General features: G+C 36.8%; 1 protein-coding gene across 1 annotated transcript; it reads left to right on the top strand.

The window, feature by feature from the left end:
• Positions 1 to 6,705: 6,705 nt before the first annotated feature.
• Positions 6,706 to 11,387, top strand: LOC126827935 (M-phase inducer phosphatase-like). Its single transcript, XM_056102306.1, has 5 exons — positions 6,706 to 6,975; positions 7,801 to 7,817; positions 7,939 to 8,056; positions 8,175 to 8,283; positions 11,377 to 11,387. Exons 1-5 carry the CDS (start codon positions 6,706 to 6,708, stop codon positions 11,385 to 11,387), a joined length of 525 nt encoding a protein of 174 aa, XP_055958281.1.
• The last annotated feature ends 2,677 nt before the right edge of the window (positions 11,388 to 14,064 follow it).

Raw genomic sequence — 14,064 nt, 5'->3', positions numbered from 1 at the left:
GGCTTCTATGCTGTATAAAACGCGACCATTTTGCCCTTAAATGTCATTACAAGATTTCCTCTCATACCTAATATTTTCTACAGAAACATGTCTTTTTACAATTTTCAGAGTCCAGTAAGATCTCCACAATCCACCGTAAGTAATTGAAAGGTTTTGTTTGAAACAACGAAGTAAATGGAAAATAACGTTTTTCTTCTTTTTCTTCCCAAATCGTACAACTTGAAACAATTCTGATTTTATTTTTTTCAGGAAATGATGTCAGTAAACACCTTTAAACCAGTCAGATTCGATTTTCTCAGCGATGACGAAGATTCCAGTGATAGTGGTTTTGGTAGTTCTCCCGAATCTGTTTCACATTCAACTTCATGCCAGCGGTCACCAATGATAAAAGCAAAAAGGTCACTGTTTTCATACAAGCGTAAACGAGAAGAAGACGTCCAGGAATGCAAATCGTCAAAAAGGACCATGATTAATCAGCAGGTAAATACTATGAATTATTTTATACTATACGTGTATACAAAAGTATATTTCTCTTAAACGTTTCTAATGACGAAATTGTATTGCATGTACTTTAAATAATAAATGATTTGTTATATACTTTTAGGTGGATATTAAAATGGCTTTGGAAAGAATGGAAAGCGAGCCGTGTTTAATTGGTGATGCAAGTACACAGCACAGTTTACCAACAATTGATGGAAAACACAGCGACCTCATTTCCATAGAATCTAAAACCGTGGGTCGGTTACTGCAAGGAGAATATTCTCAAGATTATACCATTATAGACTGTCGCTACCCTTACGAGTTTGATGGCGGTCACATTCAAGGAGCTATGAATATATTTACAGAGGAAGGAATTCGATCTTTTTTGGAGAACCAGAGAGCGAATGTTATATGCAAACGTCAAGTTTTAGTCTTTCATTGTGAATTTTCATCAAAAAGAGGTCCCAAATTGTAAGTTATCACACAAGTTATTCATTATAAACGTACATAAAACTTCTATACTAATGAAAATGCCAATAGCGGGACTTTGTAAATCTTCCATTATTTCATGTTTTCTCACTTTCTATTTCAGAATGAGATTGCTCAGAAGTCTAGATCGTAAAGAAAACAGTCATCGTTACCCAGAGTTGTATTATCCAGAAATTTATCTTTTAGACGGAGGTTATAAAGCTTTCTACGAATGTAACAAGGTATGTACATTTAATGTATAAACTATGTATAAAGTAATGACAAACAGACTGATTGTTGTCTCTGTACATTATATTTAAGAAAACACAATTTAAGTTCTCTTTATTTTTTATATTTTAGGCTCAATGTAATCCCCAGGCTTATCTACCAATGCTTCACGAAGACCACTCGAGTGATCTCCGCCATTTTCGTACCAGATCTAAGTCCTGGACAGCAGGTGAAAAGCGCAGCCGGTCGCGCCGAGTCGCCCAGTCGCCATACTAAATTGTTAACCTTTGTTTTTGTGATTTCTTGTTAGTTGTTATAATTTATCTAGAAGCTGATCTGTGATAATGTGATTAATTGTTTTTATCTTGTTAAAGTTTTTAAAATGTTGTTGTTATAATTATATCTATAGAATTGTATATAATATTGTTCTGTTATGTGTGGTTATATCACACGCTAATAAATTACGTTTTACAAGGATTAAAACTTTCATTTTTAATTTATACGAGAATTTCCTGGGTTAGACGTGGTCACGCGGTGAATGTAATTAGGCGCTGGGAGTGACATTTCTAGCCAAATTGTAACCGTCAGGGTATCCTTCCAATTTCGAACTTGAATAAACAGTTAAAATGTTGATTGACCATTCGCCGTAAAAAAAAACAGCGAATCTATGGGAAATAGGGCTATTAAATCCTCACAACTAGGTTTGTGCATAAAATTATGACATTAAACCTTATCTCAGTTCAACTTCAAAGCCTCCAATTTCATCGAGGGAGGCCCCTTTGGTCATTGACCCTAACAAAATCCCAGCATAACGAACGTGGTCAAATCGAGATTAAGGTGCGCACGCACGACTGTATGGGAGAATCGGTAGTTCAGTGAGTAGGATGTTGGCTCGCTAACCTTGAGGTCAGCCACAGTGGATCAGTCAGTAGGACGTTGACTAGCTAACCTGGAGGTCCCGTGTTCGTTCCCTGTTTTGGCCGAGAAAGTTTCGGATGTGGCGAAACAGTGAGTTCTCGTGTACATATTGGCGTACACGTAAAAGATCCCTTGAAAGTTGGAATTCGATGTCAGTTTTGGTTGTCCTAGCAAAATATACCCCATAGCACAATGTATGAAGGATGTCCGTCTTCTATTATTCCCGTGCATACATTGGAGTACACGTAAAAGATCTCTTGGCAATTGGAAATCGATATATGAGTAGTCCGTAGTTCCGCTGTCCGGGCAGAATTCCCTCATATCACAGTTCATTAGTCCAGTCGCAGCGGAACAGTATATTTTTATTGAAATTATTCGTCCGAATGCAGGAGTTTTTAACGTTGGGGTCGCTACTAGGACAATTGCAACGTTGACAGACCGCGTGATCGTAATGAACAGGGAGAAAGTTCATGATTTCTATCAATTGTCCTGATTTATAATGAAATGTATTTAAATAAAAAAAACTGTAAGCTATTCATGCTATTTAAACGCACGCAACATATTCATGAATAAATTTAAAATAAAGTGACTAGTTGTATGTAGAGACTCGATTAATTATTCACGCATATTCATTGTCTGGTGAATAGTGGGACGTTAAACCCCATTTGATTTCATTGATGGCGGTAATAATATAATATGTGATGTATCCAAAATCTTCCCCGTTCCTCCCACACGCACTAAAGTAGCCCGGATATAGTCCTCTATGTGATAACATATCGCCCAGAATCATCTTACTTGCTATTCTCTATATCACATAGTGATGTGAAAATCTGTGATTATAAACTAAACAAAATAAATCAGAAACTGATTAAAGGTGTCACAATATTGAGTTACAACTCTTGTGATCTTTAGATGAGTTTTTTTCGGGTAATATCATAAGAAAACAAGCACGTGGTTTCACCATTAATATGATTGAACACTAACTCACTGATCAAATCAAATGATTCAATCATCCAACGTGTAAATTTATTAACGAGACTGATTGAATCAAGTTGTAAAAACATGGAGGCGGTGCTTCTAAATCCATTGTGAGCTGTGCTCACAACATGGCTTCTATGCTGTATAAAACGCGACCATTTTGCCCTTAAATGTCATTACAAGATTTCCTCTCATACCTAATATTTTCTACAGAAACATGTCTTTTTACAATTTTCAGAGTCCAGTAAGATCTCCACAATCCACCGTAAGTAATTGAAAGGTTTTGTTTGAAACAACGAAGTAAATGGAAAATAACGTTTTTCTTCTTTTTCTTCCCAAATCGTACAACTTGAAACAATTCTGATTTTATTTTCTTCAGGAAATGATGTCAGTAAACACCTTTAAACCAGTCAGATTCGATTTTCTCAGCGATGACGAAGATTCCAGTGATAGTGGTTTTGGTAGTTCTCCCGAATCTGTTTCACATTCAACTTCATGCCAGCGGTCACCAATGATAAAAGCAAAAAGGTCACTGTTTTCATACAAGCGTAAACGAGAAGAAGACGTCCAGGAATGCAAATCGTCAAAAAGGACCATGATTAATCAGCAGGTAAATACTATGAATTATTTTATACTATACGTGTATACAAAAGTATATTTCTCTTAAACGTTTCTAATGACGAAATTGTATTGCATGTACTTTAAATAATAAATGATTTGTTATATACTTTTAGGTGGATATTAAAATGGCTTTGGAAAGAATGGAAAGCGAGCCGTGTTTAATTGGTGATGCAAGTACACAGCACAGTTTACCAACAATTGATGGAAAACACAGCGACCTCATTTCCATAGAATCTAAAACCGTGGGTCGGTTACTGCAAGGAGAATATTCTCAAGATTATACCATTATAGACTGTCGCTACCCTTACGAGTTTGATGGCGGTCACATTCAAGGAGCTATGAATATATTTACAGAGGAAGGAATTCGATCTTTTTTGGAGAACCAGAGAGCGAATGTTATATGCAAACGTCAAGTTTTAGTCTTTCATTGTGAATTTTCATCAAAAAGAGGTCCCAAATTGTAAGTTATCACACAAGTTATTCATTATAAACGTACATAAAACTTCTATACTAATGAAAATGCCAATAGCGGGACTTTGTAAATCTTCCATTATTTCATGTTTTCTCACTTTCTATTTCAGAATGAGATTGCTCAGAAGTCTAGATCGTAAAGAAAACAGTCATCGTTACCCAGAGTTGTATTATCCAGAAATTTATCTTTTAGACGGAGGTTATAAAGCTTTCTACGAATGTAACAAGGTATGTACATTTAATGTATAAACTATGTATAAAGTAATGACAAACAGACTGATTGTTGTCTCTGTACATTATATTTAAGAAAACACAATTTAAGTTCTCTTTATTGTTCTGTTATGTGTGGTTATATCACACGCTAATAAATTACGTTTTACAAGGATTAAAACTTTCATTTTTAATTTATACGAGAATTTCCTGGGTTAGACGTGGTCACGCGGTGAATGTAATTAGGCGCTGGGAGTGACATTTCTAGCCAAATTGTAACCGTCAGGGTATCCTTCCAATTTCGAACTTGAATAAACAGTTAAAATGTTGATTGACCATTCGCCGTAAAAAAAACCAGCGAATCTATGGGAAATAGGGCTATTAAATCCTCACAACTAGGTTTGTGCATAAAATTATGACATTAAACCTTATCTCAGTTCAACTTCAAAGCCTCCAATTTCATCGAGGGAGGCCCCTTTGGTCATTGACCCTAACAAAATCCCAGAATAACGAACGTGGTCAAATCGAGATTAAGGTGCGCACGCACGACTGTATGGGGGAATCGGTAGTTCAGTGAGTAGGGTGTTGGCTCGCTAACCTTGAGGTCAGCCACAGTGGATCAGTCAGTAGGACGTTGACTAGCTAACCTGGAGGTCCCGTGTTCGTTCCCTGTTTTGGCCGAGAAAGTTTCGGATTGGGCGAAATAGTGAGTTCCCGTGTACATATTGGCGTACACGTAAAATATCCCTTGAAAGTTGGAATTCGATGTCAGTTTTGGTTGTCCTAGCAAAATATACCCCATAGCACAATGTATGAAGGATGTCCGTCTTCTATTATTCCCGTGCATACATTGGAGTACACGTAAAAGATCTCTTGGCAATTGGAAATCGATATATGAGTAGGCTGTAGTTCCGATGTCCGGGCAAAATTCCCTCATATCACAGTTCATTAGTCCAGTCGCAGCGGAACAGTATATTTTTATTGAAATTATTCGTCCGAATGCAGGAGTTTTTAACGTTGGGGTCGCTACTATGACAATTGCAACGTTGACAGACCGCGTGATCGTAATGAACAGGGAGAAAGTTCATGATTTCTATCAATTGTCCTGATTTATAATGAAATGTATTTAAATAAAAAAAACTGTAAGCTATTCATGCTATTTAAACGCACGCAACATTTTCATGAATAAATTTAAAATAAAGTGACTAGTTGTATGTAGAGACTCGATTAATTGTTCACGCATATTCATTGTCTGGTGAATAGTGGGACGTTAAACCCCATTTGATTTCATTGATGGCGGTAATAATATAATATGTGATGTATCCAAAATCTTCCCCGTTCCTCCCACACGCACTAAAGTAGCCCGGATATAGTCCTCTATGTGATAACATATCGCCCAGAATCATCTTACTTGCTATTCTCTATATCACATAGTGATGTGAAAATCTGTGATTATAAACTAAACAAAATAAATCAGAAAGGTGTCACAATATTGAGTTACAACTCTTGTGATCTTTAGATGAGTTTATTTCGGGTAATATCATAAGAAAACAAGCACGTGGTTTCACCATTAATATGATTGGACACTAACTCACTGATCAAATCAAATGATTCAATCATCCAACGTGTAAATTTATTAACGAGACTGATTGAATCAAGTTGTAAAAACATGGAGGCGGTGCTTCTAAATCCATTGTGAGCTGTGCTCACAACATGGCTTCTATGCTGTATAAAACGCGACCATTTTGCCCTTAAATGTCATTACAAGATTTCCTCTCATACCTAATATTTTCTACAGAAACATGTCTTTTTACAATTTTCAGAGTCCAGTAAGATCTCCACAATCCACCGTAAGTAATTGAAAGGTTTTGTTTGAAACAACGAAGTAAATGGAAAATAACGTTTTTCTTCTTTTTCTTCCCAAATCGTACAACTTGAAACAATTCTGATTTTATTTTTTTCAGGAAATGATGTCAGTAAACACCTTTAAACCAGTCAGATTCGATTTTCTCAGCGATGACGAAGATTCCAGTGATAGTGGTTTTGGTAGTTCTCCCGAATCTGTTTCACATTCAACTTCATGCCAGCGGTCACCAATGATAAAAGCAAAAAGGTCACTGTTTTCATACAAGCGTAAACGAGAAGAAGACGTCCAGGAATGCAAATCGTCAAAAAGGACCATGATTAATCAGCAGGTAAATACTATGAATTTTTTTATACTATACGTGTATACAAAAGTATATTTCTCTTAAACGTTTCTAATGACGAAATTGTATTGCATGTACTTTAAATAATAAATGTTTTGTTATATACTTTTAGGTGGATATTAAAATGGCTTTGGAAAGAATGGAAAGCGAGCCGTGTTTAATTGGTGATGCAAGTACACAGCACAGTTTACCAACAATTGATGGAAAACACAGCGACCTCATTTCCATAGAATCTAAAACCGTGGGTCGGTTACTGCAAGGAGAATATTCTCAAGATTATACCATTATAGACTGTCGCTACCCTTACGAGTTTGATGGCGGTCACATTCAAGGAGCTATGAATATATTTACAGAGGAAGGAATTCGATCTTTTTTGGAGAACCAGAGAGCGAGTGTTATATGTAAACGTCAAGTTTTAGTCTTTCATCAAAAAGAGGTCCCAAATTGTAAGTTATCACACAAGTTATTCATTATAAACGTACATAAAACTTCTATACTAATGAAAATGCCAATAGCGGGACTTTGTAAATCTTCCATTATTTCATGTTTTCTCACTTTCTATTTCAGAATGAGATTGCTCAGAAGTCTAGATCGTAAAGAAAACAGTCATCGTTACCCAGAGTTGTATTATCCAGAAATTTATCTTTTAGACGGAGGTTATAAAGCTTTCTACGAATGTAACAAGGTATGTACATTTAATGTATAAACTATGTATAAAGTAATGACAAACAGACTGATTGTTGTCTCTGTACATACGACTGTATGGGAGAATCGGTAGTTTAGTGAGTAGGATGTTGGCTCGCTAACCTTGAGGTCAGCCACAGTGGATCAGTCAGTAGGACGTTGACTAGCTAACCTGGAGGTCCCGTGTTCGTTCCCTGTTTTGGCCGAGAAAGTTTCGGATTTTGCGAAATAGTGAGTTCCCGTGTACATATTGGCGTACACGTAAAATATCCCTTGAAAGTTGGAATTCGATGTCAGTTTTGGTTGTCCTAGCAAAATATACCCCATAGCACAATGTATGCAGGATGTCCGTCTTCTATTATTCCCGTGCATACATTGGAGTACACGTAAAAGATCTCTTGGCAATTGGAAATCGATATATGAGTAGGCTGTAGTTCCGATGTCCGGGCAAAATTCCCTCATATCACAGTTCATTAGTCCAGTCGCAGCGGAACAGTATATTTTTATTGAAATTATTCGTCCGAATAATTCATCAAAAAGAGGTCCCAAATTGTAAGTTATCACACAAGTTATTCATTATAAACGTACATAAAACTTCTATACTAATGAAAATGCCAATAGCGGGACTTTGTAAATCTTCCATTATTTCATGTTTTCTCACTTTCTATTTCAGAATGAGATTGCTCAGAAGTCTAGATCGTAAAGAAAACAGTCATCGTTACCCAGAGTTGTATTATCCAGAAATTTATCTTTTAGACGGAGGTTATAAAGCTTTCTACGAATGTAACAAGGTATGTACATTTAATGTATAAACTATGTATAAAGTAATGACAAACAGACTGATTGTTGTCTCTGTACATTATATTTAAGAAAACACAATTTAAGTTCTCTTTATTTTTTATATTTTAGGCTCAATGTAATCCCCAGGCTTATCTACCAATGCTTCACGAAGACCACTCGAGTGATCTCCGCCATTTTCGTACCAGATCTAAGTCCTGGACAGCAGGTGAAAAGCGCAGCCGGTCGCGCCGAGTCGCCCAGTCGCCATACTAAATTGTTAACCTTTGTTTTTGTGATTTCTTGTTAGTTGTTATAATTTATCTAGAAGCTGATCTGTGATAATGTGATTAATTGTTTTTATCTTGTTAAAGTTTTTAAAATGTTGTTGTTATAATTATATCTATAGAATTGTATATAATATTGTTCTGTTATGTGTGGTTATATCACACGCTAATAAATTACGTTTTACAAGGATTAAAACTTTCATTTTTAATTTATACGAGAATTTCCTGGGTTAGACGTGGTCACGCGGTGAATGTAATTAGGCGCTGGGAGTGACATTTCTAGCCAAATTGTAACCGTCAGGGTATCCTTCCAATTTCGAACTTGAATAAACAGTTAAAATGTTGATTGACCATTCGCCGTAAAAAAAAACAGCGAATCTATGGGAAATAGGGCTATTAAATCCTCACAACTAGGTTTGTGCATAAAATTATGACATTAAACCTTATCTCAGTTCAACTTCAAAGCCTCCAATTTCATCGAGGGAGGCCCCTTTGGTCATTGACCCTAACAAAATCCCAGCATAACGAACGTGGTCAAATCGAGATTAAGGTGCGCACGCACGACTGTATGGGAGAATCGGTAGTTCAGTGAGTAGGATGTTGGCTCGCTAACCTTGAGGTCAGCCACAGTGGATCAGTCAGTAGGACGTTGACTAGCTAACCTGGAGGTCCCGTGTTCGTTCCCTGTTTTGGCCGAGAAAGTTTCGGATGTGGCGAAACAGTGAGTTCTCGTGTACATATTGGCGTACACGTAAAAGATCCCTTGAAAGTTGGAATTCGATGTCAGTTTTGGTTGTCCTAGCAAAATATACCCCATAGCACAATGTATGAAGGATGTCCGTCTTCTATTATTCCCGTGCATACATTGGAGTACACGTAAAAGATCTCTTGGCAATTGGAAATCGATATATGAGTAGTCCGTAGTTCCGCTGTCCGGGCAGAATTCCCTCATATCACAGTTCATTAGTCCAGTCGCAGCGGAACAGTATATTTTTATTGAAATTATTCGTCCGAATGCAGGAGTTTTTAACGTTGGGGTCGCTACTAGGACAATTGCAACGTTGACAGACCGCGTGATCGTAATGAACAGGGAGAAAGTTCATGATTTCTATCAATTGTCCTGATTTATAATGAAATGTATTTAAATAAAAAAAACTGTAAGCTATTCATGCTATTTAAACGCACGCAACATATTCATGAATAAATTTAAAATAAAGTGACTAGTTGTATGTAGAGACTCGATTAATTATTCACGCATATTCATTGTCTGGTGAATAGTGGGACGTTAAACCCCATTTGATTTCATTGATGGCGGTAATAATATAATATGTGATGTATCCAAAATCTTCCCCGTTCCTCCCACACGCACTAAAGTAGCCCGGATATAGTCCTCTATGTGATAACATATCGCCCAGAATCATCTTACTTGCTATTCTCTATATCACATAGTGATGTGAAAATCTGTGATTATAAACTAAACAAAATAAATCAGAAACTGATTAAAGGTGTCACAATATTGAGTTACAACTCTTGTGATCTTTAGATGAGTTTTTTTCGGGTAATATCATAAGAAAACAAGCACGTGGTTTCACCATTAATATGATTGAACACTAACTCACTGATCAAATCAAATGATTCAATCATCCAACGTGTAAATTTATTAACGAGACTGATTGAATCAAGTTGTAAAAACATGGAGGCGGTGCTTCTAAATCCATTGTGAGCTGTGCTCACAACATGGCTTCTATGCTGTATAAAACGCGACCATTTTGCCCTAAAATGTCATTACAAGATTTCCTCTCATACCTAATATTTTCTACAGAAACATGTCTTTTTACAATTTTCAGAGTCCAGTAAGATCTCCACAATCCACCGTAAGTAATTGAAAGGTTTTGTTTGAAACAACGAAGTAAATGGAAAATAACGTTTTTCTTCTTTTTCTTCCCAAATCGTACAACTTGAAACAATTCTGATTTTATTTTTTTCAGGAAATGATGTCAGTAAACACCTTTAAACCAGTCAGATTCGATTTTCTCAGCGATGACGAAGATTCCAGTGATAGTGGTTTTGGTAGTTCTCCCGAATCTGTTTCACATTCAACTTCATGCCAGCGGTCACCAATGATAAAAGCAAAAAGGTCACTGTTTTCATACAAGCGTAAACGAGAAGAAGACGTCCAGGAATGCAAATCGTCAAAAAGGACCATGATTAATCAGCAGGTAAATACTATGAATTATTTTATACTATACGTGTATACAAAAGTATATTTCTCTTAAACGTTTCTAATGACGAAATTGTATTGCATGTACTTTAAATAATAAATGATTTGTTATATACTTTTAGGTGGATATTAAAATGGCTTTGGAAAGAATGGAAAGCGAGCCGTGTTTAATTGGTGATGCAAGTACACAGCACAGTTTACCAACAATTGATGGAAAACACAGCGACCTCATTTCCATAGAATCTAAAACCGTGGGTCGGTTACTGCAAGGAGAATATTCTCAAGATTATACCATTATAGACTGTCGCTACCCTTACGAGTTTGATGGCGGTCACATTCAAGGAGCTATGAATATATTTACAGAGGAAGGAATTCGATCTTTTTTGGAGAACCAGAGAGCGAATGTTATATGCAAACGTCAAGTTTTAGTCTTTCATTGTGAATTTTCATCAAAAAGAGGTCCCAAATTGTAAGTTATCACACAAGTTATTCATTATAAACGTACATAAAACTTCTATACTAATGAAAATGCCAATAGCGGGACTTTGTAAATCTTCCATTATTTCATGTTTTCTCACTTTCTATTTCAGAATGAGATTGCTCAGAAGTCTAGATCGTAAAGAAAACAGTCATCGTTACCCAGAGTTGTATTATCCAGAAATTTATCTTTTAGACGGAGGTTATAAAGCTTTCTACGAATGTAACAAGGTATGTACATTTAATGTATAAACTATGTATAAAGTAATGACAAACAGACTGATTGTTGTCTCTGTACATTATATTTAAGAAAACACAATTTAAGTTCTCTTTATTTTTTATATTTTAGGCTCAATGTAATCCCCAGGCTTATCTACCAATGCTTCACGAAGACCACTCGAGTGATCTCCGCCATTTTCGTACCAGATCTAAGTCCTGGACAGCAGGTGAAAAGCGCAGCCGGTCGCGCCGAGTCGCCCAGTCGCCATACTAAATTGTTAACCTTTGTTTTTGTGATTTCTTGTTAGTTGTTATAATTTATCTAGAAGCTGATCTGTGATAATGTGATTAATTGTTTTTATCTTGTTAAAGTTTTTAAAATGTTGTTGTTATAATTATATCTATAGAATTGTATATAATATTGTTCTGTTATGTGTGGTTATATCACACGCTAATAAATTACGTTTTACAAGGATTAAAACTTTCATTTTTAATTTATACGAGAATTTCCTGGGTTAGACGTGGTCACGCGGTGAATGTAATTAGGCGCTGGGAGTGACATTTCTAGCCAAATTGTAACCGTCAGGGTATCCTTCCAATTCGCCGTAAAAAAAACAGCGAATCTATGGGAAATAGGGCTATTAAATCCTCACAACTAGGTTTGTGCATAAAATTATGACATTAAACCTTATCTCAGTTCAACTTCAAAGCCTCCAATTTCATCGAGGGAGGCCCCTTTGGTCATTGACCCTAACAAAATCCCAGAATAACGAACGTGGTCAAATCGAGATTAAGGTGCGCACGCACGACTGTATGGGAGAATCGGTAGTTCAGTGAGTAGGATGTTGGCTCGCTAACCTTGAGGTCAGCCACAGTGGATCAGTCAGTAGGACGTTGACTAGCTAACCTGGAGGTCCCGTGTTCGTTCCCTGTTTTGGCCGAGAAAGTTTCGGATTGGGCGAAATAGTGAGTTCCCGTGTACATATTGGCGTACACGTAAAATATCCCTTGAAAGTTGGAATTCGATGTCAGTTTTGGTTGTCCTAGCAAAATATACCCCATAGCACAATGTATGCAGGATGTCCGTCTTCTATTATTCCCGTGCATACATTGGAGTACACGTAAAAGATCTCTTGGCAATTGGAAATCGATATATGAGTAGGCTGTAGTTTATACGAGAATTTCCTGGGTTAGACGTGGTCACGCGGTGAATGTAATTAGGCGCTGGGAGTGACATTTCTAGCCAAATTGTAACCGTCAGGGTATCCTTCCAATTTCGAACTTGAATAAACAGTTAAAATGTTGATTGACCATTCGCCGTAAAAAAAAACAGCGAATCTATGGGAAATAGGGCTATTAAATCCTCACAACTAGGTTTGTGCATAAAATTATGACATTAAACCTTATCTCAGTTCAACTTCAAAGCCTCCAATTTCATCGAGGGAGGCCCCTTTGGTCATTGACCCTAACAAAATCCCAGCATAACGAACGTGGTCAAATCGAGATTAAGGTGCGCACGCACGACTGTATGGGAGAATCGGTAGTTCAGTGAGTAGGATGTTGGCTCGCTAACCTTGAGGTCAGCCACAGTGGATCAGTCAGTAGGACGTTGACTAGCTAACCTGGAGGTCCCGTGTTCGTTCCCTGTTTTGGCCGAGAAAGTTTCGGATGTGGCGAAACAGTGAGTTCTCGTGTACATATTGGCGTACACGTAAAAGATCCCTTGAAAGTTGGAATTCGATGTCAGTTTTGGTTGTCCTAGCAAAATATACCCCATAGCACAATGTATGAAGGATGTCCGTCTTCTATTATTCCCGTGCATACATTGGAGTACACGTAAAAGATCTCTTGGCAATTGGAAATCGATATATGAGTAGTCCGTAGTTCCGCTGTCCGGGCAGAATTCCCTCATATCACAGTTCATTAGTCCAGTCGCAGCGGAACAGTATATTTTTATTGAAATTATTCGTCCGAATGCAGGAGTTTTTAACGTTGGGGTCGCTACTAGGACAATTGCAACGTTGACAGACCGCGTGATCGTAATGAACAGGGAGAAAGTTCATGATTTCTATCAATTGTCCTGATTTATAATGAAATGTATTTAAATAAAAAAAACTGTAAGCTATTCATGCTATTTAAACGCACGCAACATATTCATGAATAAATTTAAAATAAAGTGACTAGTTGTATGTAGAGACTCGATTAATTATTCACGCATATTCATTGTCTGGTGAATAGTGGGACGTTAAACCCCATTTGATTTCATTGATGGCGGTAATAATATAATATGTGATGTATCCAAAATCTTCCCCGTTCCTCCCACACGCACTAAAGTAGCCCGGATATAGTCCTCTATGTGATAACATATCGCCCAGAATCATCTTACTTGCTATTCTCTATATCACATAGTGATGTGAAAATCTGTGATTATAAACTAAACAAAATAAATCAGAAACTGATTAAAGGTGTCACAATATTGAGTTACAACTCTTGTGATCTTTAGATGAGTTTTTTTCGGGTAATATCATAAGAAAACAAGCACGTGGTTTCACCATTAATATGATTGAACACTAACTCACTGATCAAATCAAATGATTCAATCATCCAACGTGTAAATTTATTAACGAGACTGATTGAATCAAGTTGTAAAAACATGGAGGCGGTGCTTCTAAATCCATTGTGAGCTGTGCTCACAACATGGCTTCTATGCTGTATAAAACGCGACCATTTTGCCCTAAAATGTCATTACAAGATTTCCTCTCATACCTAATATTTTCTACAGAAACATGTCTTTTTACAATTTTCAGAGTCCAGTAAG

The sequence above is a fragment of the Patella vulgata genome, chromosome 7, assembly GCF_932274485.2.
Source record: "Patella vulgata chromosome 7, xgPatVulg1.2, whole genome shotgun sequence".
In the NCBI taxonomy this organism is placed as follows: Eukaryota; Metazoa; Mollusca; class Gastropoda; family Patellidae; genus Patella; species Patella vulgata.
The sequence above is the reverse complement of the archived record's forward strand: the minus strand, read 5'-3'. Positions and strand labels throughout refer to the sequence as shown.